This window comes from Parasteatoda tepidariorum, chromosome 10, assembly GCF_043381705.1.
Source record: "Parasteatoda tepidariorum isolate YZ-2023 chromosome 10, CAS_Ptep_4.0, whole genome shotgun sequence".
In the NCBI taxonomy this organism is placed as follows: Eukaryota; Metazoa; Arthropoda; class Arachnida; order Araneae; family Theridiidae; genus Parasteatoda; species Parasteatoda tepidariorum.
In genome coordinates this window covers 22,971,727-22,998,752 of record NC_092213.1, presented here as the reverse complement: position 1 = coordinate 22,998,752, position 27,026 = coordinate 22,971,727, and the positions used below count along the sequence as shown (strand labels likewise).

General features: G+C 29.4%; 1 protein-coding gene across 4 annotated transcripts in view; it reads right to left on the bottom strand.

The window, feature by feature from the left end:
* Positions 1–14,196: 14,196 nt before the first annotated feature.
* LOC107443275 (glycine receptor subunit alpha-2) overlaps positions 14,197–27,026 on the bottom strand; it is a 111,131-nt gene continuing 98,301 nt past the window's right edge. Inside the window, exons 4-9 of one of the 4 annotated variants that reach the window (XM_043044577.2) lie at positions 25,939–26,009; positions 21,788–22,014; positions 20,125–20,207; positions 18,087–18,221; positions 16,818–17,182; positions 14,197–16,581 (exon numbers count right to left, since the gene is read on the bottom strand). In XM_043044577.2, the coding sequence (XP_042900511.1) occupies positions 16,411–16,581; positions 16,818–17,182; positions 18,087–18,221; positions 20,125–20,207; positions 21,788–22,014; positions 25,939–26,009 (1,052 nt within the window). In that variant the 3' untranslated portion in view covers positions 14,197–16,410. The remainder of the gene's footprint in view (positions 16,582–16,817; positions 17,183–18,086; positions 18,222–20,124; positions 20,208–21,787; positions 22,015–25,938; positions 26,010–27,026) is intronic. The other 3 variants (XM_071186509.1, XM_071186510.1, XM_071186508.1) reach the window with 3 other exon arrangements.

Genomic DNA, 27,026 nt, shown 5'->3' with positions numbered 1-27,026 from the left:
AGGCAAATTTTTTAAAACTGAAATATATTTTAAGTTTAATATTTTTAGAATATTGGAAAAAAAGAATTAAATAAAGCTAATTAAAGTAGCTCTAAAAAATATTTAATCAAGTAAATAATTAAAATATTGCTATAAGCTAATGTAAAGGGAAATTAATTTCGATTATTATCTTCCGTGTTTTACAATATTTACGACCTAGAAAGTAAAATTCGATACTTCTAATTTATCTAGTTTGGATAAATAAATAAAAAAAATCTTCATGAGCTTTAATGAAAGTGTTAAAATACAAGGTACTGAAATGAGATAAGAATATTAAGTCAGTTTTTATTCATGGGAAATTTAATCTTCTAAACACCAGCTGATCATTAGTCTACTTACTCTTTTTAGGCTATCATTAACCTTCCTGTGCTTATAATTAACGTATTTCGAAGTTTTAATTAAATCTAAGCATTTTTCAAATTAAATCATCGGTTTCCGTTTGCTTTGTGACGATAAATTTAATCTGAATCTATTTATTTATCTAATTTTTAATTGAGAAAAGTATTTTGCTCTGTAATGTTTGTTTTCCGTTCTAATAGGTTTAAACATGTTGAATTAAATTTCATGACAAAGCAAGACTATTTAACGGATTTTTAAATTTAAATTGAAACTAAGCATTTTTCATTTTAAAACATTGACTTATGTTTGCTTTGTGACGTTACATTTAATCTGCATCTATTAATTTATTTAAATTTTAATTGTTAAAAGTAATTTTGCTCTGAAAGGTTTGTTTTCCGTTCTAATAGGTTTAAACATGTAGAATAAAATTCAAGATAAAGTGCGACTATTTAACGGATTTTTAAATTAAAATTAAGGATTTTTCATCTTAAATCATGAGTTCTCGTTTGCTTTGTGATTGTAAATTCAATTGCGATGATTTACGTAATAATCGTATTTAGTAAAGATAACTAATTAACTAAATTTATTTATTTAGTTCTTAAAAAAGATTTTTCTCCGAAAGGTTGCTCTTTCAGTTCTAACTGATTTAAACCTATTCAGTAAAATTTCCTATTAAAGAAAGACCAATAAAGGTATTTTGAAGTATACAATAAACCTTAGCATTTTTGTAAAATTTAATTTAATTACGATGAATTACGTAATTATCGTATTTAGTGGATTTGTAATATTAAACTTAATAAGAACTGTGTGACATTGTATCACTTAATTTGAATTTTCTAACAAAATTGTGACCTAAAATTAGGCCGACCCCTGACCCCTCTTCTCTGATGCCTTTCTGTCTGTCGTCCTTCACGGCTTTGACCTTCGGCAGCCTTTGATGTAAGCACATGGGAGATGGTCCGATCTGGTCGCAGTTAGTTCATAATTGTGATTTCATTTAAGCTGTTTATCAGTTCACTTCGGTTCCCCTCTTAGCCACGATTCTCGTGGTGTTTTAAGAAATTTGACTTCAATTTTCCACCTAATTATACAAATTCCGCCCATTTTTTTGGAACCGGGCATTCGAAAACATAATTGTCCAGAGTCACTACGATCCCTTAACAGGGATTTTTTTATTTCTTCCCCGTGGGTGCTTTTGCTGTCATGCTGGGATGGCGTTTGTTTTGTTATTTTTGTGCATTTTACTTTTCATTTCTTTATAATTAGTTACTAAGCTAAACTTTGATAATTTTTTAACCCTGATTTCATTAGTTTCTCCTTCCTATCCGCGTCAATTAAGCCCTTTTCTAACACAAGGAGCCGTGATAGCCAGCTAGTTAGACGGTTCGATCTGGGTCGATCCTCGCTTCCGGTAAGACCTACATGTGATATGCGTGTGTAAAGTCTGTTGGCTGATCAGTACCATGTGTTCAGAGATTTGGAGAAAATTTTCTTCACCTTCAGATGAGCATGAGGAAGCATTGAGGAAGCATGTCTTCAAATCATCCTCAGGGTTATTTCCCAGACCGTTGCCAATAGTCCATTGTGATAGCCACTAGTGTAATGTAAATAATGTACCTACTTACCTACCCTTTCTAACACAACCATTTCATTGAACGCCATCTAGGGGCGTCGAGTACAAAAATACAGTCAGCTTCGTTGAAGATGGTTTCCCTATGTTAGGCGTCTGTGATTCTAACATTAATTTTAATTGTAGTGTGTTCAGTTTTGTAAATATTTTGTTTTCTCGCATTACTTTTTAAAATCGTTTCGTGCTATTGATATCTGTAAAACTAATCAACGTTTACACTCATAGAAGAACGAATACACCTAGTGATACAACCCTCCATTGAATTCCGTATTTCCATTTTAAGCAAATTTTATATTTAATTTTTATTCTTTATTTTTATTTCAAAGTGAAACAATGCTCAAAATCTCATTTTTCAGTCAAACGTCAGACCATTAATAAAATACTGATTATTTTTTTTAATAACATAATATTATACGATTATATTTTTGTTCTAATTTATCCTTACTTTTTTTTAAATATCTGTTTTGTTGTATATAAAATATTCGGAGTTATATTAATTTCTGTTCTTACTATTCTTTGCTATATTAATTGGCACAAAATGGTTAAAAATCAGAAATTTTGAAAAAAAGATAAAAATAAGGCTTAATGTTACTATTTTTTTCTTTTATTTTACGAAAGTTGCAAATTACTTTCACAATTATCCACTACAAACTGTTTAGATATTTAACTTTTAACGGAAATTCGCCTATAACTTTTAGTAAAATGCAATCTTTTAAAATGAATTAAAACTTCGAATGTATTTAAATCCTATGAAGGATCAAAGTTACATGAATACGAAACCGAATTTATTTAAAATCATTAGTCATAACTTTAAAATTATATTAAGTATTTAATTGTATACTGACATAATTAATGCATTTTAAAGTTGATTGAAAACATAATTACGTGATATAGAATTTTAAACTCTTGTAAAATCAATCAGATGGTAAACGCGTTTCGCTCTTTCATTGCAAATAATTGATTGCCTTTGAAATCAAATCAGCATAATGAGGTTTTCGCGGAATGTGGTATGTACAATTTGAGTAATCATCATTAATCTTAATTCTTCATAGAATTTAATGTTATGATTATTATACATATAAAAGATTTTCCCTGGTTATCTATAGATTCATAACATTAATTATTATGAATTATGTGATTGTTGATTCGCATGCACTAAATACGCAAATTTTATCTATTTAACATAACTATTGAATTAAAGTACAGTGCGCAATAAAAATGAACCACATTGAGTAACTTTTTATTTAATCATCGAATCTTTACATTCTAGAACTCAATGGACGAAGGTGACTTCAAATATGGTTATTAATTAGTACAAATGATATTTTAAGTTACAAAATCAGAGACAGAAACATCATCTGTATAAACATACCTTTTTTTCCACTGATTTAGATTTCTGTACATCGAAATATAAAGGGTATTCGCAACATCGAAATATGGTCTTCACAGTTTCATCGAGGGGGATTCAAAGCTTGGACCCCTCAATGTTAATTTTGTTTTTTGCGTATTTCACCATATCTCGAGAACTTTTTAAGCGAATTGAAAAGTTTCTGAGTAGTCATAAAATTTGTTTCGGCAAAGATAATTCCGTGCAAAAATACATAATAGTAAATATAGATCATTTTTTTATTATTTTATTAAAATATAGTCGAAAAAATGTCATTTTTAAGGTTTGCAGTTTTTTTACAAAATTTTTAATACTGATAATTTACATGGCAAAATAGAAAATTTGAGCAAAATCAGAGAGTAATTCATCAGAAATCTAATTTTAAAAAGTAGTATGGATACATTATATGCTATAAAAAAACGCAATTTAAAGAAGTTGTGAGTATAATATGAAGGTGGATGTTGCATGGCTCTGCCCAGTGGTCAAAAAAACTACATTACTTTCGTAGTTTACTACAACTAAAATTACTTTGTTACAAATGTAGTTAGTTATACAACTACCTTTTTTTAAATGTTGTGATTACAAACTACTTTTGAAATGCAGTCACTACTTCACTACTTTAAGGAATCTGCGGCGTAACTACCACTACGAAAATTAAACATCAATTCACTAGTATATAACACATGCTAACTTGATTCAATCTTGAGGTACCTTTTGATAGATGAAGGTTGGCATTGTCGATAACTCTACCCCCCACATACCAAACTTCGCTAAAGAATTTAATTTACACCTGTGTTCAAAATGACTTTGAATAAGAATTTGGCTTATATTAGATATAAGGAACAATTAAGAAATATTTATTCATGTTTACATGAGCTAGTTTGTTGTTCCAAAACATTTTTTTCGAATTTGTTCATTTCGCCTTCAACTTTGCATACCATTTTAGACAGAGAATATTTAATTTACGAAATGTGAAATTATCAAATACATTTCGATTTTGTTAAATATTTAATGATACTTTATTTCCTCTAGAATTAGGTATAAAAATACGTTTCCTTCCTTTGGAATAACTTCAATGTTTCACGTGTGCGTGTTTGCTTGTGAAAGTGAGATTAAAGCGATTTTAAATACGTGATTTCCGTCAACGCCCAGCCGCAGGCCAAAGTGTCATTTTCATTGCATCGATTGACGTATGCACGTATCCATCAAATTCGAAAAATTAGTTGCGTTAGAACCACGTTTCTTTTCCAAACTAACGTTAGAAGTAATTGTCAAGAATCGCTACAAACTACTGTTTTTTTGTACTACTCACTACACTACTTTCGTACAAAAGTAGCACACTACACTACTAACAACTGTTTTTTTTGTACTACTCACTACACTACTTTCGTACAAAAGTAGCAAACTACACTACTAACTACTGTTTTTTTGTACTACTCACTACACTACTTTCGTACAAAAGTAGCACACTACACTACAAACTGCTGCTTTTTTGTACTACTCACTACATTACTTTCGTACAAAAGTAGCACACTACACTACAAACTACTGTTTTTTTGTACTACTCACTACACTACTTTCGTACAAAAGTAGCACACTACACTACAAACTACGAAAAAGAGTAGCGACTACAGTAGTTTCCCTACTTGTAATGTGCTCTTTCTGACCACTGACCCTGCCTATACAAGCAAATAAAAATAGTTTTTTATTATAAATTATAATATAAAGGATAAAATTAATATATCTCAAAATTTCTATTATTCCTTTAAACTATCTTTAAAATTGTTTAATAAAGCTTAAAAAGGTTAAACTAAATTTCAATTAAATTTTGTTTAATTATGATTTTTAATTATGCCTAATTAGGTATTCGATAAAGGAATGCTGAGATAAAACTATGAAGTACTTACTTCAGAATGTTAAAATTGAAAATGCGTTAATAGAAAAATCAAGGAAGGAAACTGAACAGAACTTGAGATAAATTACTCCTAGAAACTTCTCGAATCAATTATTTACCAGAAATGTTTTTAAAAGTACTCGGAAAACATGTTTGAAGAATGCTACTTAATCCTTTCAAATTTTTAAATTTAGAGCATTCTCTTGAAAACTTAAAATGCGTAAGGATTTGCTTTGCTAATACGTTGGAAGATGATACAAAACCTCATTATATTGCTTTATATAAAGTATCCTTATAAAGGTTTTCAGAAATTAAAAAAAAATTGAGCTTCTGATTAAAGTTAATATTTAAAATGCATGTTTGAAAACTGAGCAGCAAATAAATTAATGTTTAAGTTATTAGCAATATACGAATCCTTATGCTGAGAATATTTTTTAACATTAAAAGAGATTTTCAAGACTAATGATTCAAAATTGAAGGAATATTTTTATTTTTAGGAAAGGATCGGGTATTTTAAAGCTACTTTAAATAATTGTATACACTAGCGCTACGTTTATTTGCTCACTTTGTATATATATCTGTTTGCACTTTATGTACAAATTACAAATTATTTATTCATTCTATTTTTTCGTGTATAAAGCATTTTATGTAAACTTAAAAAAATTTTGAATTAAAAAAATATCTTCTTGTTTTAATAAAATATATTAAATTCTAAAGAATAACAAGAATATTAATAATACAGCTTATTGCATGTTAAGACCGAATCGATATTGCTTTTCGGCAAGGTCAGGAAAAATTTTTTAGTCTGTTTGTTTATAAAATAATTTGTATTCTGTAAATATTTTACCACACACGAATGTAAGAAAACAGATTGAATTGAATTGATTTTTTGACAGTTTGAATTGAATCTCCATTTTAAACACATTTTTCGTTTCTTTTTCAATATGAGGCAAGCAGTTTTCGAAACGAATTTTTCCATCGGTTTAACGACATTTAACATAAATATAAAAACATTTGTGAAAATAATGACATATATATAGATTGATGAATTATATAAGATATATTTTTCTCAAACGTACATTTAACTTAAATGGTTATCATCGCAAATAATTATGAAATCTTTTAAGCAAATAGCACGATATCGTTATTGTCTCTAGTATTAAAGGGTTTACTTTTATTTTACCAAATAATGCAATCAGGAAATAACATTTTTAAGGAGCAACGGAACTTTGCTCATTATTATTCGTAGCGATTTATTTCTAACTCTCTAATGAGATGAATTCGCTGATATCCAAACTAGAACTTTGTTTAAACTAATTATTTTTGTTCCGATTGTTTTCTTATTTTCCGTAGAAGTGCTTTGAATTATCATTATATTAATGCTATTAACGTTGTTTTGTTTTAAAATTTTCTAAATTATTTATAATTATAATTTGAAATATATTAAAAAATTATAAAAAATAATTATGATCAACACTTTTAATCATACAAGTGCTTAGACTTAGAGGTTGGGCAGCTCCAAGGAGCAGGACACATCGACCCGAGGTTCGTTGCACCAAAATGTATGTTGTTGAAATTAACAAGAAAGCTTTGTAGCTAAAATGAAATTCAGCAAGCACCTGACAGCAGCGTCTTGCAGTTCCCAGGCCTTAATGCAATGTTGCCCTCAATGCTGAAATCTTTGAGCAGAATAGACCTCACAATCACAAAGTATGTGTCGTGAAGTCTCCTTTTCAAGAAGGTAACCATGACAAAGAGAATCAGATTCAATACCCATTATGTATAGGTGTCTCCTGAGGGGGCAGTGTCCAGTGAGAAGACCAATTATCTTCCTAAAACTGTTCCTGTTTAGCTTAAGAGGCTTTTTTTGACGTACACTAGCACAGTCGCGATTCAGCTCTTCAGCTTGTCATCAACATATAAGTTCTGATTACAATTACTATGGACAACTAATTATCTATAATAGTTATAATAATCCCTTCTATAATTAAAAGAAAAAAATATGCTGGGTACAGCGGTCACAAACTTGGAGGGAAATTAGAAGACTTCATAACCTTATGTAATTTAATAATTTGGTGATTAACTTGCCAAGTTCGCCAATTCGGTCACCAAACCTTGAAACCATGTAATTTTATAAATATTGTATTTTTAGGCCTTTTTAAGTGCAGTTTTTGACAATATGAATTAGAAAACATTATGAGCAAAACATTATGATGAATTGGGCAAATTAAAGTATCTTTTGAAATGAGAACGGACTGAAATATTACAAAGGTGAGTCGCCATTAGCGGCCTACGATGGCATTTCCAGATATGAAATTCTTAATTTTTATGAGGTTCCCTGTCCCCAAGTTTATAACCGCTGAACTGAATCCCACTGGTTATTGTTTCTGTGCACAAGCACTGTTCCGAGCATCAGCACAGCATTCAGATCTGAATGTGAGAGTGCGTGTATTAATTGTCTTTGGAAATTTGTTTACTAGGGGCCGGGAGCCACGATGGCTCAGGGGATAGAGTGTTCGCCCTCCAATGAGGTGAACCGTGTTCGAATCCCAGCAATGACTGATCGATACGAACTCCGCATCTGGGTTGCACTGACCACAGTGCTGACGTGAAATATCCTCAGTTGTAGATGGATCATGGGTAAGAGTCCCCTTGCTGTCAAGCTAATCGTGGGAGATTCTCGTAGTCTTCCTCTCCATGCAATGCAATTGCGGATTGGTTCCATTAAAATGTCCTCCACGAAGGCTAATTTCTCCCAATACATGATCCAGGGGTTCCCTTGTATTCTAGATTGGGTTCAAAATTACAAGGCTACGTAGTTGAACATCAGTAGTCGTAAACCTAAATTTGGGTAGGCTGTTCAACGACGGTCATAAAATGAAATAAAATTGGAAAATTTGAAAGTCCTCCACGAAAGCAATTTCCTCCCAATACTTCATTGAGGAGTTCCCTTGTCTTCTGGATTCAGTTCAAATTTAAAAGGATACGGAGTTGAACATTGGTTGCAGTAAATCCAACTATTGGGGCTGCTGTTCAACGATGGATATAAAATTAAATAAAATTAGAAAAATTGACTTTTTGAAACAGTTACCATCATTTTGTTATGTCTCGGATAATTTGGAAAGTCTCTGCCCTTTTCTAATCAGCCTAACTTATCACCAGGGGTCCGAATTAGTTTAGGGTAATAAAAATGTATACAGTACCTGGTCAAATTATTAGACGCGCTATAATATTCTGTGTAAAATCTTAATTATCAGGTGAAAATATACAGCTTTAAAGTTTGTACGTTACTGAAACCGGTTTGCACTTATTTACGTTCGTGTATCAATTAAATTAGACCATATATAATATAAATTTGACGATTGGATAAATTAGACGATATATTACATAAATAAAGATTATTTATTATATCAGGAATTATATTAGTATATTATAGTAATTAGACCAAATTATTAGACGCAGTGTAGTTTTTTAATAATTACACGTTTTGCACGAGTTCGTATGCAATACTTAAATATTTAAACCTAGATGTGATGGGTTTTTATTCAGATGATTTTTACATACTTCCTATTTGTATTTATTTTTATCGTATTGCATTACAATGTTAACCAATTGATACACAAACTTAAACAAATACAAACCGGTCTCAGCCTCGTGAAAACAATAAAGTTATATAGTATCACCTAATAATTAAGATTTTACATAAACTCTTATAGTGCGTCTAATAACTTGGCCTGTGACTGTATAATTTAATATTGAATCAGCCAAATTTATTTCAGGTCGTTTGCATTGAGCTAAGGAAGTTTCAGACTAGTTATAAAATATATCATTCATTGCTGAATATGCCATTTTATTAGCCTGATTAAAAGCAAATGCTACATATTTACAGTATGAAAATGTAAAACTGATAATAAGAGTAGGCGCAGATTTAAATATGCTGATCATAAAATGGTGTGAAATAATGTTACGTGATTCAAAGAGTTACTTTAAAATGTCGTGCAATAATGTTACGCGATTCAAAGGGTTACTTTATAATAAAGAAACGCCGATTTACTTTTAAGCCGTTAATAAGGCTTTCAATTTTAAGCCTTTAATTAAAATTAAAATAAAATTGAAACTGTTACAACAGTCTTCTTATAGTTTTTATAACAATACTTTTATAACTATGATAATGACAACCAAATAAATTTTAATCTTTAGATTATAAACTGGATCATACCATGTGATTTTCTAGTCTATAAGAATGCAACGACAACAATGGTTTTATGGAATTATGCTTTCCCGTTACATGTAAAACATTTTCAAAACTAGATTCGAAATATTTTTATTATCAAATCAGTTTTGATTTGCGCCCATTGTTCATATTTATATTTGTTTTGTAATAAGTTTATGATTTTGTTTCTGACACGTCAGAAAATCGGAGATAAATTCAAAATGTCTGACAGTAGAGTACTAACTATTTAGAAATAATGCGAATGTTTAAAAAAATATTCAAATATCAAAATATGTAATTTAATCCAAAAACTAAATAATTGACATTTGAAAAACTTTTTTTATGTTATCAACAAAGGTTTTTTTTCTATCCTGAAATAGAAATCAATACGAACCGACGAGAAACTCCGAATGAAAGAAAGCTGTTTTTGAAATCTTATTCTTCGGAAAATATTTTTGCTTCGTTTTGTTATCAGACATTTATTTGTTTCTTGGTTTTGTGTCATCTTTGATTCCGTTCCTTTGAAACCTAAAGTAACATATATCCAAATTCGAAATAGTTTTATGTTAAAAATATTTTCCCTGATCTGGTTACGTACATAACTGTATTTACAAAGAGAATTTGTATTCTTAAAAATGAAATTATTTTGCGAAAGTATTTGATTTATTCTTAAATTTTGTCATTATTCAAAAATATTACATATTTTTTAAAAATTTGGATGACATTATTTACCTATCATTTCTAGTGTTTTAGGTAGGTAGATAGGTGCTTTATTTAAGTGGCACTAGAACTTCACAATGGGCTATTGGCGACGGTAGGATGATCCGAAAACATGCCATTACAATTTTGATCCTCTGCAGAAAGAATGACTCCCCTGCTTTGGTAGTCCGACGACCTACGCGCGAAGTCGAGTAATTTACTGTAGAACAGTTTAACGAGAATCAACACTGCACACCCTCGGTCCCTACGCAGGCTGATCAAAGTGGTCACCCACCCGCTTACTGGCTGAAGCCAGAGATGCTTGACTTCGGTGTGCTACTGGGAACCGTGTCTTTACGATGAGTCCACTGCGAGACTCTATTTTTTTAAAAATGTAAGTTTTGTACATTAATTATGATGTTAATCCAATTTGTAGCATACAATAGTAATATATTGTTGTTGCATACTATAGTAATATATTGTTACTGCCCGCAATAGTTGTAAATTATATTTATGATTTTGCGTACTAAAATTATAATACAGCATTTTATTTATAATTATTGCTCAGTATTAAAGAGTCTCTAACTTTTCTTTGTTGATTAGTTTCATGATAAAGTTTAGTTCAGTGGTTCACATAATTTTTTTTATTTTTGCTCTTAATAATTTTTCAAATTTTTCTATATTATTTAGAGCGCTTAAGATCTTGATTTGAAACAAAATTACTATAAAAATATCTCCGAGTCTTACAAAACTCAGTGGGAAATTATTCCCCACATTTCAGGGAAAAATTATTTAATAACATTTTATTATCTTTGATCATTTGGATCTTCATTCAAAATAAAATTTCAAAAACAGTGAATATGTAATTCAATCGAAAACATCAAGCTAATAGTAAAGATAATTTTATTAGAACTATTTTGGGATATTTTTATGGCATAGGTGATTTTCAAGATTTCATTTTTCATTTATTTATTATTTCAAATGGTGCTTTTGAATGATATTATTTCTTTAATATTTGTTTTGTTTTAAAATAAATATGTTATACATTAATTATGATATTGAATAGAACTGTCATACATAATAAGTATGATATTACGTACTAAAATTATTATACATTGTGCAATCTTAATTTGCATTCTCATTGTGCAATCTTAATCAATCTTAATACTGTGCAATAATAATGTGCAATCTTAAATTATTCCAATTTTTCTTTTTTGGTTATTCGATGTTTCGTTAAAGTTCGGGGTTTCCAAGTTTTTCTTAAAATTTTTGTTTATTTTGTCCGCTGGTGCAATTTGTAAATCTAAGAACTAAATTCCTAAATACTTTCCATTCTATGTGTTGAGATTTCGGAGCACTTCCTTAGAAGGATAAATTTTTTAAAAGCAGTGTTTTTAATTTTTAAAGAACCGATTGCTATATATTTTTAAATTTCACTAATATAGTTTGTATACTAAAGTTAGACTTTTTTGTACTTTTATTTATAATTTTTCAATAATTTAATTTGGCAATTGACAACCGAAAGAAATATTTAACAAAATTAAAATGCTTTCTGAATAATATAAGTGATTAAAAACTATTAATGGAAGAGAAAGAAATTCCCTAGCTATGTCCATATACCAAGGCATGCTATGCTTCTTTATTTATTTGTTTTAAACTTATACTTTGAAAACAATGCTTTCAACTTCGAATTTAATATAAAACTGTTTAAGTCAGGAAAAAAAAACTAAAATGAAAATCAATATTTGTTATATTTATTGATGTCAAAACATTTTTTACTTAAATATATTTACAGTTCACAGAGCACAAAAAAGCAGAACAGATAACAAAAATTAACCCAATCTGTTCAAATTGTGAATTTTGTCTAAAATAAACAATTTAGTAAACATGGCAAAAAACTGAAAAATCGAAATTTACATTTAAAGACCCAAATTTTTGACCAATCTGGAGACTAAACTATTGGAACCCCGTATTTTCAAGATTGCGTCTACCCCTCTCGAATATTTTGCTTGTCGAAAATCAAAATTCGTCTTAAAAATAGTTATTTTTATTTAGGGAAAGCATGTTTCTGTGTCTATTGTGGTTCAAAATATAATTTCCACAAATCAAGTAGAAAAATTAGCCTCTAGATACGAAACGTATCAACCATTAGGTAAGTTGTCAAAAATCGAAATTCGTCTAAAAAAAATAGTTATTTTTCGGGAAAACAGGTTTTTGTGTCTAATATCGTGGCGTAAAATATCATTTACGAAAAATAATTAACACACATTAGTATCAACCATATATATGGTTTCCTTGCGCAATGTATACGGATAGGTGTGGTATATGGAGGAAGAGGTAGTATCATTATATCTAACTCTGTAGTTGTATCATAACGAAAACATATATAAATTACTGTATTTATACGGTAATAACATTTCTGTAAGTCATGGTAAAAAAAGCTATATTTCTGGAAATGAAACCATAATATATGGTTTTTAAACTATATATTTGGTAATGTTTTCCTTCGTATGGTAACAGTTGACCAGATATTCTGGTTTTTAAAATTACAGTTTTTATTAACATTCATTTAACAAAAATACAAAACTGAAAAGAAGATTTAACCAACTAGATGGTTTTTATGCCATGATCTGAGGTATCATGATATAATTACCAAATTTTGTCACATTTACTACCAAGCAGCATGATTGTTAAATCATATGTTATAGTTAATTTTAATGTAAGTTATTAGCCCTTCGGTAAGAATTACCGTGCTCTTATGTTTCCTTAAAGTCAGAAACATGGTAAATTTTACCATATTCTGGTAGTTTTAACAGCATTATTTTTAAAATGCATAATTGAAAGCTAATTTAGACAACAAAAAAATAGTATCCTTGTCAGGATAACATGATTTTTCTTTACTAAGATACAAAACAGTATTTATCAAAATCAGATTTTTTTATACATGAATTTTAAATAATTTTATAGTTATTATAAATGCGCTGTATATTAATATTGTAAATAAGCAATGAAACTTCTTTGAAGTAGTTTTATTTTTTTTATTGACAAATAATAGATATTATATTGATTTCATACATCTGTAATAATTGAGATAACACAAGACAATTACATAGTTGGTTATAACAGTTTTGCATTGCTCGTCAAAAATTATTTTTTAACATGCCAGTGCCAGTTTGAATTTACATAATGCACCACATAAAATATCACAGTTTCATCAAAAAAATTTTAATAATATTTTTATTTTGTTACTAAATAAAATATTTTTAATATAAAATATATATAAATTTAGTTCCGCAGATAATTTAGAAATGGATTAATTTTGATGAAACTTAAGGTTAAAGCTGTTCTTAAATTCCGTACGAAAAATCAAAATTCATATTTTCAATTCTGATAAAAAAAAAATTCCAAAACTGCTTTAATTGCTTAGTAAAAATTAGTTTGTCAAAATTACTTTGATTGCTTTGTCAAAATCACTTAATTTATTTAAAAGTATAGAATTTTAGAAGTTTGTGTTTTTATTTATTTCAAAACATTATTTTTGAACGAAATTAAGTTGGAAAAACTACCAACTTTTCGATAGTTTTAGTTAAGGAGAGATTTAAATTGTGTTAGTACATTTGAAAATTTAAGTCAGAAATGATTATTTTTTAAAAAAAAAAACTTTTTTTCCTTATTTTATTTAATTACTCCTTAATTTTAAAAGTATTTCCTAAACTATTTTTTCTTTTAAATAAATACACGAAAAGATTGGGATTATATTAAAATTTTAATCTATTAAATTTAGAAGAAAAAATATATTAATTATAATAAAAAATATTTGGAAAAAATATATTTATAAAAATATATACAAGGAAAGGAATATATTCATTTATTAAATTTAGAATCTTTTCACATAAAGAAAAAAGCTTTGCTAAAATTATCATTGTGTATGGTAATGACATGCCTGTTAAAAAATAATTCTACTTAATAAAATCAAAATTTATAGTATTTGGTAATTTTTTGTTAATATATCAACGGTTTTCTAGAAATTCTGCTTCTAAAATTATAATTCTTATTACCCCACAATTAGTGAAAAAGGCAAATCTGAGTAGTACATTTATCCGAGTATATATGGTTTATCGACCATACTCTGAGGCATTATGATAAAATTAACAAATTTTACCACATTTTCCGAATTTTTTTATATATTCCAAAAACACATTTTATTGACATTTTTACCAAAATCACTTTGGTAAAAATTATTGAGCTTTTTGTTAATTCTATAGAGCCAGAAACACGATAATTTTTACTACCTTCTGGTAGTTTTGAGCTTATTTTTTTTCTCAGTGCTCAAGGCAACGTTTTTTTTTAAAGATAGGCATAATATTTACACTTTCAAACGAAACGTTAACTATGTAGTTTAATAATTAAAGGTAAAATCATAAACAGTATCATTTATGATTAGAAATTTTATCATTGGCTAAATCAAAAGAAATTTTATTAGAGGTAATTTATTTTTCGTAAAGTGTCTATATTCCTTTTAATATTGTGGTTATCCATAAACTCTTAAAACAGAAATAGATTGTTTGCTTGTTTTATAGATCTTGTAATATTTATTTTCAAACAGAAAACTAAAAATTAATACATAGGATTTGTAAAAAAGTAATAATTAATTACATAATTGAAACAGAGAGAGGAATGATATTTTTATCAGTCACTTCTTTCTTGTATTCTATTTTATGTTTTGATAAAAACTAGTTATTGAACAATATTTCTATTTAAATCTTTATACATAATTTAGAGAAGCGTTGCGTGATTATACAGTGTAAAAAACTTAATCGTGCTGATAGAAGTGGGTATTATAAAAGTATTATGTGTTTACATTTCTGAATCAGTTAAAATAATTTCCAGTTATAGTTGAATTACTTTTTTCGATTTTCCAATAATTTTTAGTGAATGATTTTGTTATTTGATAAAAGCACCATTCCTTAAGCTAAGCAAAATTATAGCAAAGGAATTTTGCAAAATTTTTGAATTAACTTGTATATTCACAGAAATTTAAATACATATTTTAAATAAATTTTTTTGCAAATGCATGCGCAAATTAAGCAGCAAAAAATTATTATTTTAAATAAAATATTCTTATTTTTTCTTAAATGTAAAAGTATTTATAATTTAATGAACTAGAATTTCATTATTAATTATGTTGGAAACTGCTGTTCTTATCCTTCTAAAATGTTTTCCTCAACTGTCCCAATATTTACCCCTTAAAAAATTTCCATAAGGAAAATTATTGATTTAAAGTTTTAGTGTCCTTAGTGATTGTTTGTCTCTATTGAATTTGACCCTCTGCCGCGGCCCCCCTTGTCTTCTTTCTGTCTGTCAAGTCAGAGATTACCTCTGCTGACTCAAATTATAAAAATAACATTTGGTTAAGTTAAAGAGGAGAAATTTATTTCGTTCATGGTAATTCAGTTCAAAAAAATACCCGACAAATTTCCCGACAAAAACTTCGTATAAAATTTGGGGAAAGAAAGTTTATCTTCTTCTAAGAAAAGAAGAAAAAAAGCTAAAGTTCGATGCTACCAAATAAATGTCACATAAATGCTTTTTTTTTTGGTATTTTCTATCTGAGCTTTTTTTTACTTTTTCCTCTTTTGCTGGTTTGTTTTTGCAAATTTAGACTTAGCAGTAAAGTTAAATGACTTATAAAGGAGCTATTTCTTTAAAAATATGAAACTTAGTTGGTAAGTTTAATATGTAGGTTAAATACTAAAAGTGACAGATTTCTAATATTCTTTTTCATACACAGAATTAAACCTCTTCAGCATAGTCAATTCTTTAAAAAAAAAAAAAACAGCATTAAAACTGTACCTTACTTATTTCATTTTCAAGTTTTTATGTAAACTTTTCATACAAAACTCGTCAAATATAATTTTTAGAATCAATGCCAGAAAAACAAAGTTAGAAATTAAGTGCATACAGCTACTTCAATGCTGTAATTCCTTACATTGGTTTAGTTTCACTCTCTCTATCAAAAACCTGCTCCTACTATCTTTATATCAATCTGTCACGTGAAATTATTTACTTTTAAAGAACAAGCAATTAAGTACAATTATTTACATTAAGATTTTTCGAAAAATTGAAGTATATTTAAAAAAATAAAAGTTTGGGTCTGCTGTTTTATAAGAAAATTAAAACGGTTCTTTATTTACATCCGTGTCTTTCCTTTAGCTCATGTAGACAAAGTTGCACCAGTACCAAATATTCAAAGCGACAAACACAAATGGAAAGACACATCGAGATAATTTATCCACTCTCAAAGCGGCTTTTTGCCCATCAGAAGTTATGGGTATTAATTTTGCTCCCATAAGACCATTCGGTACCTGGGCTGCTTCATCCTGAAAAATATAAAAAGTTTTTTGATTACAGAGAAGCATTAAATGTATCGAAGAATTTATTACTTTCGAATTTATTGCTCTTTCTGAGGTCAGTCGTTGTCAGGATAGAATAAATTTTGATTGTGCAGAATAAATTTTGGTTCACTGTAAAAACGAAGTTTACCCATTTTTTTTTACAGGACAACGGTACCTAGAAGAAATTGCTTTACAGGTAAATTGCACGAAACTGAGCTTACCCCTAGACTTGAGCGTTTCCTGTTGGCTTTTGCAACTTTGCTCTCTCCACTGGTGACTATGATGTTGACAGCCGCATATTCCATGAGCGACAGAAACACAAAAACAGTGCAAGAGGACATGAAGATGTCGATGGCTTTGATGTAGGAAACGGGTGGAAGGGATTTTTGTGACTGAGCGTGTTGTGTAGACAACGTGAGCAAAGATGTGACACAGAGTGTGACCCGGGCAGGAACGGCATCTACTTTAATCCAGAAAGAAATCCATGACATAATGACGATGAGGCAAGTAGGGATGTAGGTGTGGAACAGGTAATAGCCTAAACGTCTCTTTAGAGTGAAGGTCACTTCGATACAGGTAAAGTTACCTGTACGAAAGAAACCCTTATGAAAATCATATAAAAACATATAAAATAAAAAAAATCAATTCAAAATAACAAATACCTTATTATTTCAAATATAGTGTGTAATAATGCGTTTATAATTGATATTATGTGCAAAAGATTTTTAGGATAGAAGCTAGTTATAATGCATGTCACCTTGAATTGAAAAAATGTACAATGTGCTTTTGAGGACTCAGCGGATAGAGCGTTCATCTACCAGTGAGGTGACCTAGGTTCGAATCCAAGCAGTGGCAGGTTGTTACGAATTCTGATCTCGGCTTAAAACGACAGGGCTGACATAAAATATCCTCAGTGGTAGACGGATAAAGCATTAGAATATCCCTTTTCTATCGGGCTTTCATGGTTTTTCTCTCTACGTAACGCAAATGCGGGTTAGTTCCACCAAAAATTTTCCAAGAAGGCTTAAGATAAAAATTGAGTATTATATCAATAAATTCAACTGCATTTATTTAAGATGTAGCATCATTTACACAAATTTCTTTAATCATATTTATCTTATTTATGCCAATTTTTACAAAAGAGTGCGAATGGGCCAAAAAAACATAAAATTCTTTTACACCAAATACTAATTTATACATAATTGTATACTGCATACTATATGAATCAATTAAAAAAATCATGAACTGTGTTTTCTGTTTAAATTACTTTTACATGAATTTTGGGATTTCCTAGAGAATTTTTTTTTTAATCTAGTTGAAAATTCGCATAAACATGGAACATAATATTTACTTAACATAATTATTTATTCACTTGAAAATGACAGTTGTTCCTAAAAGTACTAATTACTCATTTAGAAAAGATTATTACTTAAATTTTTCTTATTTACTGAAAAAATCTTATTTTATGAGTTAGTTATGCAACACATTACCTGTAGAATAAGACTTAGTACAGTCTCCTAATCTTGTATTAGTGAGTATATGTTGAGGAAGCTCTATGTCGTCATCAACGACTAAAGGAGTCTGATCTTCCCATTTGAATACAAGGTCATCTGTTGTATATGATACTAGAAATATAATGAATTGGCCTATTATGAAACAATTACAAGCCACGTTATTAACACTTTTATGGTTATTTGAAATTTATATTTGTTAGGGAAATAATTAGGTGGCATTTAAGAGAAATAATAACATAACACAGCCGTGTGGGCAAAAATGTTTAAGTATGGAAAATATAAATGTCGTAAATTTGAATTCATATGATCCGTAATACTAGTAACTTCTTTCTACACTTAATCATAAAATTACAAATAATGTGCAGGTTTTTCAATTTTCTTTTCACGGAAGACGATTTCATATTTATTTCTTATGATTAGTCATTATTTTAATATAAAGTGTTAAATAATTTTTTGTCTAGGCATTGCCAAAAATTCTGGATCAAACTACGATAAAAAGTGACGGCATTTAGGGTACTGCTCGTACTTTTACAGTAAAATGCACTGCGGGAACATGTTATGGAACAGAAAATCCTGATAGTCCATAGTTTTTACAGTTATAATAACAGTAAAATCACTGAATCACTCTTATGAAATAAATGTTCCTGTAAAAATTAAGATATAATATTTTAAGGTAAAAATGGATTTTACGGATGATGCATCCAAAGTGACGATACTTTATGCTGCAATTTGATACAGAATTTTTTTACAGTGCATTGTTTTTTTTCAAATTAAATTTAATGTATGAAATCATTGTGTAACAATCTCACCAAATGGTTTATCTTTTATAGATAAATATATGTTTCACGACCCTGAAGTATTTAGTGACATTAACTCAACTGTTTTTTTCGCTTTCTTTTTTTTTAAGGAATAACAGTTATAATTTAGAATACAGTTTATTTTTTCTTCACTGTAGAATGCATTGATTACACTTTTCCCTCTTACATATTTAAATTTAGTTTGGTGCAAAATAATGTAATCCAGGTTTATATCCTTTAATTTATGTATTGTGAACATCATCTTACAATACGCTTTGAAACTCATGAAATTTAACCATATCTTAACAGAAGAAATTCCCGAGATTCCAAAAATGTCAGATGATTTAAAAATCAAATAGAAAAAGAAGAAAACAAAAGTGAAAGTCTTGCCGCATTTTGATTTGGTTACCAGAAATTTATAGCTACAAAGTTCTAAAATTGCTTACAAATTTATTAACGAAGGTGCTGCCAATTTAAAAATTTTTTTATAAAATAATTGATTTAAAATAAACGCATTTTTAACAACGTTGTGCAGACAGATGGCAAAATAAAGACCAATTCCGTTCAAATGTTTCAGTTAAAATGTTTTGACATGCAACAGAAATATAGTTTGGATATAGCAGTTGCATCAGCAATTGAACCTGTAAGTTATATGCAAATTTGATGATATTGTATTATCTGGTTTCCAAGGCAAAACGAAGCAAATTAAACATTATTTTCTTCTTCAATTTTTTCTTTATGAGTCTTTCAAATCGTCATATTTTTGAAACTCCCAATACAGAAACATCTTGCTTTGGAAATACAGATTTCAATCTTAGCAAACACACAAATATTTTTCAGCCAACCACGCCATCTACAGAAGAACTTTGTAATTCATGTTTGAAATTCGTACAAACTAGAATCCTTAGAAGAAATGCATTAAGTTGCACATTTTTATCACTTATAGTTTTTATTTTAATTGACTTTTTTAAATGCTTATTAACAAGAAAAGTCAGCCACGCCATCTGCAAAGGAACTTAGTAATTAAATTTTGATATTCGGAGAAACTAGAATCCTTAGAAGAAATGCAATAAGATGCTCATTTTTATCACCTTTCGTTTTTCTTTAATTGACTTTTTCGAAATAATTATTAACGAGTACTCTATACTAAAGAAAAATAAATTAAAAATATTGGCACAAAAATAACATGCAATAATAAAAATTTTAACAGCACTTACAGCTCTCAATTTTGAGACTGCACATCTGTGTGTCATGTGGATACGACTCAAATTTCATTGCGCACGAAAGTTCCAAAGTCAACCTAGTAAAATAGACATAAATAGAACTATTATAGAAAATAGTTCATTAATTTAAAAACTGTAGGACTTGGGTCAAAACCACGATGAGCCGCATATTTAAATTGCTCTTAGGAACTTTGCTTAGCGCATTATTGGTTTTTCTGTGTATTTGGTTTTATCTAGTGAAAGCTTCGGAAACTTGTTCATTACCTATCTGGAAACTGTATTGAGAAGCAATTTAATGAAAAAGAATATTTTTGGGCGAAGCATGACTTATTGTAGTATTGTACCAAACCTTAAAATGAGAGCAAAATCATGCTCTTTTGAATGTCTATGACTATATATATATATATATATATATATGCAGTGGAACCACCAGGTAGTTTTACCTGTATGTAGCGACCACATTTATTTACCCCCATTTTTGGGATTAAATTTATTACNTATGTAATAAATAAATGATGGTCATTATTATTATTATTATTATTATTATTATCATGATCAAAGTATTTCAATGATGTCGAAATTAGAAAGAAATATGATATTAATTATTCGTTGTCAAAAACGTATGGTCATAGATGTGGAATTAAAGACATCAAAATCAGTTTATTTAGAGGAAGAAAACTAAATCGATGTTTATAAATATTTTCTTTTATTAGATATCATAGTTAAGAGTGAAGTAATGACAACAAGTCTCATAATTGGGAATAAAATATTTGCTCATAGCCTTCTTCGGTTTTGGACGAATTAGTAAAAAATAATTTTTGAACCTCATTATTATTAATTCAGTTTCGAACAATATTTTGCAAAAACCTTTATTAATTTTATGCTTACATAATAAACTATATGTATTTTTGTGTACTTTTGAATGGAGGAAACCATAAAATACATGCCAGGTAGAAAATTTGTTTGATAATCATTAAGTATAATCATGTAATAATCATTTAAATTACATTTAAAATGACATTTAAAATGAATATGAATTTAAAATGATATTTTAAATGATAACATTTAAAATGAATGTAAAGTCAGGTAAAAGGTGAGTACGTTCGGAACAAAATAAAGCATAATTGTACAGACATACGGGTTTGCTTGTTCTGGTCTTGAAATATAGGATATAAATGCCTGGCATTCACGAGAATTTCTTACAAGATACGTTCAATAGTATTGATAGCCCAGTTGAATGCCCTTATTGCGAAGACCTTCAGCAAAATTGCACTTCTACACGTTGTTCCGTTCGGGATATATCTGTCTTCAGCTCGACTTAAAACTCATTTTAAATGCTGCCATGCGAATTTGTTAAATAGTTATACGAAATCTGCAATGTTCCTTTCGTACTTTTCCTAATATCTCTTAAGTGGCTCTATAATTGCTGCTAAATTTCTGACGTATCCACTTTTCATTATTGTGGTTCTAAGAATTATAAAACTTTTACAATCATTACAAAATGATATTATAATTATTAGTAAAATTTTTTGTGGTTTAATATTTAAAATATCTTTCTTAGATTTGGAAATTATTTTTCTCTTAAAATTCTAACTTGCAAATGAAAATAATGTGAAGGAAACGGAAGAAATTCATTTCATGAAGAAATATTACTTACTTAACCATGTAAAGAATTTTCTTGTCTCTGTAAAGCCAAATATAGTGATTTGGAATTGTCATATCTTGAAAAATGACTCTTTTGGCGTTTTTAAAGAACGCATCTGGTCGCCAAATATCTTTGAGCCAGTGAATAGGAAGTAAGCGATATTTAGCTGTCATATTTTCAGGCAAATGGAGTCTATGATCCTTCCAGCTTTGTGACATAAATATGTCAGCGACATACGTCTGAAAAGTAAGTTTCAGTGTTACATGTCTGCTAAAAAGTTAATTTTTTATTATGGCATTATTTCAAATAATAATCCAGTTTAAGTATACATAAGAAAAATGATAAAAGCTGATCAGTCAGACAGCATTAAGTATATTTTTAAAAATGAAGACCAGTTAGTCCGGCGCAAGGGGATACCACCACATAATTCATCAAAGATTAAGGATATTTTGAGTCAGAACTGTGCTTGGTGCGATCTGGGAGCAGATTTTTTATCGACCAATCAACACTAGGATTCTAAACTGGTTCATCTGTTTGGGAGCCGACAGCTCTATCCCCTGAGCTACCATGCCTCAAGACATAGTGCATATAAGAACAAGAGGCTGATTACGAAAATTCCTTTTCCATTGAAGACCACCTTATTTAAAATCTAAATGAATGTTCTATTATTGCTTGCAGTGTATTTTTAGCTTAACAATTTGTATATTTTTAAAATGTTACTTATTCTAACGTAATACTTATTTAGCACTTACTTTCGTGCATTCTTTATTAACCCAGTTTAGGACAAGAATAGAAATTTTATAAAATGTGGTAATATTATTCTTAAAATATGCTTTAAATTACAATCAGCGAGACACAAAAAAGTTACGTGTGGGAGAAAATACTTTATTAAGGAAATCAAATGGTACGAATATGTATCATAAGCCAAATCAGTGAACAAATCATTAAGTTGATGACTGTTTTTTTGTAAAATTTGTTTTATTTTTATATTATTTACAGAACTATTAACTCTTAACCATCATAAAAACATATGATTAATCACAAATGGAAAAATGATATATTTTCAAGAAGCTAAATTTGTCCCTATGTTTCAAGTATTTTTTTAAAAAAAACAAACAAAACAAATAAACTATCTCAGTTTGAAAATTTCGCAACGGAAAGTGCTTAATCCGATTAAATTTTCTGATATGTCTCCAAAACATTTAAAAATAGCAGAAACATCAGCGGAGAATGGTTTTAATATTTTCTTTCATGTATTACTGACTGATCATGAATTTCCACACATCTTCTATTTAAGCTGCTAAATTTTTTTTTTAAAAAAAAGCATGGTTTTGTAAAATGTGAACTATCATCTTCAAAGTGAATTTGATTTCTTTTTCTCATGTCGTCGCCTAAATTTGAAGTGAAAAGAAATATTTTCGCGAGTGGTAATGATAAAAGACATTTTAGAAAAATCAGACACTAATTTCTCTCTGAAAAGCTAATGGAAATACACATGACATTGTTTTCGTGAAGAGAACAACGTTCATCCGGTTTTTATTTAGACTTTTGTAGGGTTAAATTTTTAGGCATGTTATATTTTTGCGATTCAAAAGCGGTTTTCATTTGGATTAAGAGTGGGCGAGTGAGATAACCAGAGTTTGAACTAGTGGTTTAAATAGTGTTCGTTTAATCCTAAACTATTGTATGAGCCGGAGTGGCTCTAAGATAGAGCTTTCGTCTCCCAATCAAGCGATCCAGGTTTGAATTCCAACGGTGGCTGGTTGCTCCCGTCTCACACCTGCCACAGTAATGTCGTAAAATATCATCAGTGATAAAATATTCTCATGGGTAAGAATCCCCTTGCCGTCTGGTTAACCGTGAAGGTTTTTTGTAGGTTTTCTTCCCCACATAACGCAAATACGGGTTAGTACCATCGAAAAGTCTTCCATGAAAGCTAATTTGTCCTTGAATCATGAGTTCTTTTGTCTTCTGGGCTCGGTTCAAACTTACAAGGCTACTAAGTTGAACAATTTTAGTTGTTAACTCAGAATTGGGCCGGCTGCTCAAACAATAAAATAAACTATTATATGAATTAAAAAGACAATTATTATGATATATTTAAAAGATTAAAACTATGGTGTGATCGTTTTAATTTTACTTAGTATCAAAACTTCCTGAAATAAAAATGTAAGAAAAAGATAGATTTATACTATTGTTACCTAATAAATGATTTTGAGCAGTCATGGCTCAGGCTATAAAGCGTTCTCCTTTCAATGAGGTGAACCGGGTTCGAATCCCTGCATCGACTGTTCCATACGAATTACCCTTCCGGCTTGCACTGACTACAGTGCTGACGTGAAATATCCTCAGTGGTAGACGGATCATGAGTCCCCTTGCCATCAGGCTAACCATGCGAGGTTCTCGTGGTCCTCCTCTCCATGTAACGCAAATGCGGGTTAGTTCCATCGAAAAGTCCCCTACGAAGGCAAATTTTGCAGAATACTCGATCCAGGATTTCACGCGTCTTCTGGATTGGGTTCAAAATTACAAGGCTATACAGTTGAACATTAGTTGTCGTAAATCCAAATTTGGGTCGGCTGTTCAACGACGGTTATAAAATTATAAAATATAATAAATGATTTTAGCGTGATATGTAAGCATAATTTTACGCTTTGTCACCCTTTCACCAGTGCCAAATATGGAATTCTTACAGTTGACTATGGTACCCCGCACTGTGTGGTAACTTAGACCACACTGTCTTCTATTTTTCATACTTTAACTATATTTTGAAAATTTTTCATAGATGCACGCACATATTGCAAGTGAAGACGTAATCTTAACAGCAATTAATCAATAAAATAAACCTTTTCAAATTGAAAAATATATCAAATTGAAGAGTTTAGGACGGTTCTAATACATTCAGTTCTATTACAAATAAAGCTTCTAACTGCGAATATTGTTTTGAAAAAAATTAAACTTATGGTTCTAATTTTTATATGATCTTACGAAAATGCTTTTTTATAACTATTTCATTTCAGAATAAAAAAGAAACTTATCTTTTTCACCTACAAATCACATGCTACCACAATTTTATACTTGAAAAATGTTTGCTTATTAATGTATGAGTTTCTGATATTGCAAAATTATACAGAAAACTGAAATTGAGAAGACTTATATTTGGCCAAATGACGGATAGAAATTTCATAAAATTTCAAGATTCCTCCTCCAATATTTGCGAAATTTTTTATTTTCAAGAACTTTTGAAAGAGCAAAGTCAAAATCAATACTATCATTTTTCAGAGTCAACAAGAATAAGATAGTTTTTTATGTCTTTCCATGTAGGGTGATAAAATTTTTGATTTCTTATTTGGCTGTTACAATTTCATTTTATACTACCTTAGAACTATTTTTCTTTCAAATCTAGAGAATAAAAGATTTGTGGTATTTTTAAAATTTCAAATCAACTTTGTTTAAAAGAGATAAAATAACTTTAGATAAGCTTAGAATTTTTTATGAGGAGTTTCTTTTACTTTATAACAATCTAAAACATATATCGAAAAATCCCTTTTTTGTGGTTTTCGCATGTAGTCTACTCAAAGTTAATCATAATGGAAACTTCTCTTGTGCTTTTGAAATTGCGATAGTAGGCCTTAATTTTATGATGTAACTCGATTACTTCTGTAAAGGTACACTGTTATTTTGTATCGTACTGTTAATTTGTTAATTTTATTACTTTTCTCGCAATGTTATGAAGGATAAATACCAAAAAAAAAAAAAAAAAAACGTAAATAATTGTGCTAGATGACCTACTTTAAAATTTTAACTATATATTAAAATAGTGGAATAACATATTGTAAAAGATCTGCTATGGTATCAGTAACATAACAGAACATTTAGTTTGTTATGCAATGTTAAGATAGATAATGAAATACAACTTGCGATTGGTATTCCTTCAGAAATAGAACGTTATTTTCATTACAGGCATGATTTTGTAACAGTTTAAAGCATGAAAGAATGAACATTTTCAAAATTAAACCTTAACTCTATCTTTCACAATTCTTTGCAGTTTACTGAGTTTAAAATTACTGATTTATTTTCAGATAACTAACATTAGAAATACTTATAAAGTTGCTCATAATATTTTTTACAGATCAAAGGTTGTTAAACATCAAAATACATACCATTGAGCCCTCATCTATGGAGTCTATACTGAGTACAGTGATATGGAATTCAACGATCGTGGGAGAAGAATCTAAACTCAAACAAAAACAAAAGTGTTTAACAGTATAAAAAATCAGTATTAAAGTAAATATTCAAAACACTGAAACTATAACCGATTATGTTTTCATAATATCATACTGGATGTTTTCCAAAGTCAGTCCGCGCAACTAACTACACGGTGGTTGCAATTAAAATCAAATCACCTTGTTTTGTACAACATATATTCTATTTTGGTTATTGGATGTTGATGGAATTTGGTACTTGCGCTAAATGAACCAGGGGGGAAAAATCTGCAACAGATTTTGACTAGCCTTCCGCAGAGGGTCAAAATTGTGTTGGCAAGTTTCCGGATCATACTCAGGGATGTTTCCCAGACCGTTGCCAATAGCCTATTGTGCAGGTGCGTCGTAAATAAACAACAACAACCACAAAACTAGCCGGCCAGCATGCCTGACTGCGAAACTTATGGTTGCGATTTCAAAACCCGCTCAGAGCCTGGATGTTTTGCTCTGTATGTTGTTTTCTGTTGTGTGATGTGTGAATGTGGCCCGTCCTATGAACAGATCTGTGACATTGTGGCGTGATTAATGTTGCTTGCTTTCGTGACTAAGGTTCACAGGTGCCCACTGGGTAACGCTAAAAATCAAAACGTTCGACATCTTTTAAGGCAAATGACCGATAGTCCAGTGCCTGCCTTAAAAAAATTGATTTACAGTAGAGTTTAATCAAATACGGGGAATAATTTACATTATTTGGTAGCAAAAAATAATTACCGTAATTATCGTTCCTCAAAAGTCCATTGTAGACGAAAGAACGAGCGTCTACAGTAACATTTACTTTTATCAAGATGACAGTAATCTGACTATTGCAAATAACAATACCGACGACTTATTTCTGCAATAATTTAACGTACCCTACACTGTAAAAGTTCCAGATAAAAGTACGGTACAATGTATCGGCACTCTGAATGCGTTATTTGCAATACCCATTTTTATCGTAATTTTATGAGTAATTTTGTTTATCAGAGTGATTTCACGGTATTTATTAC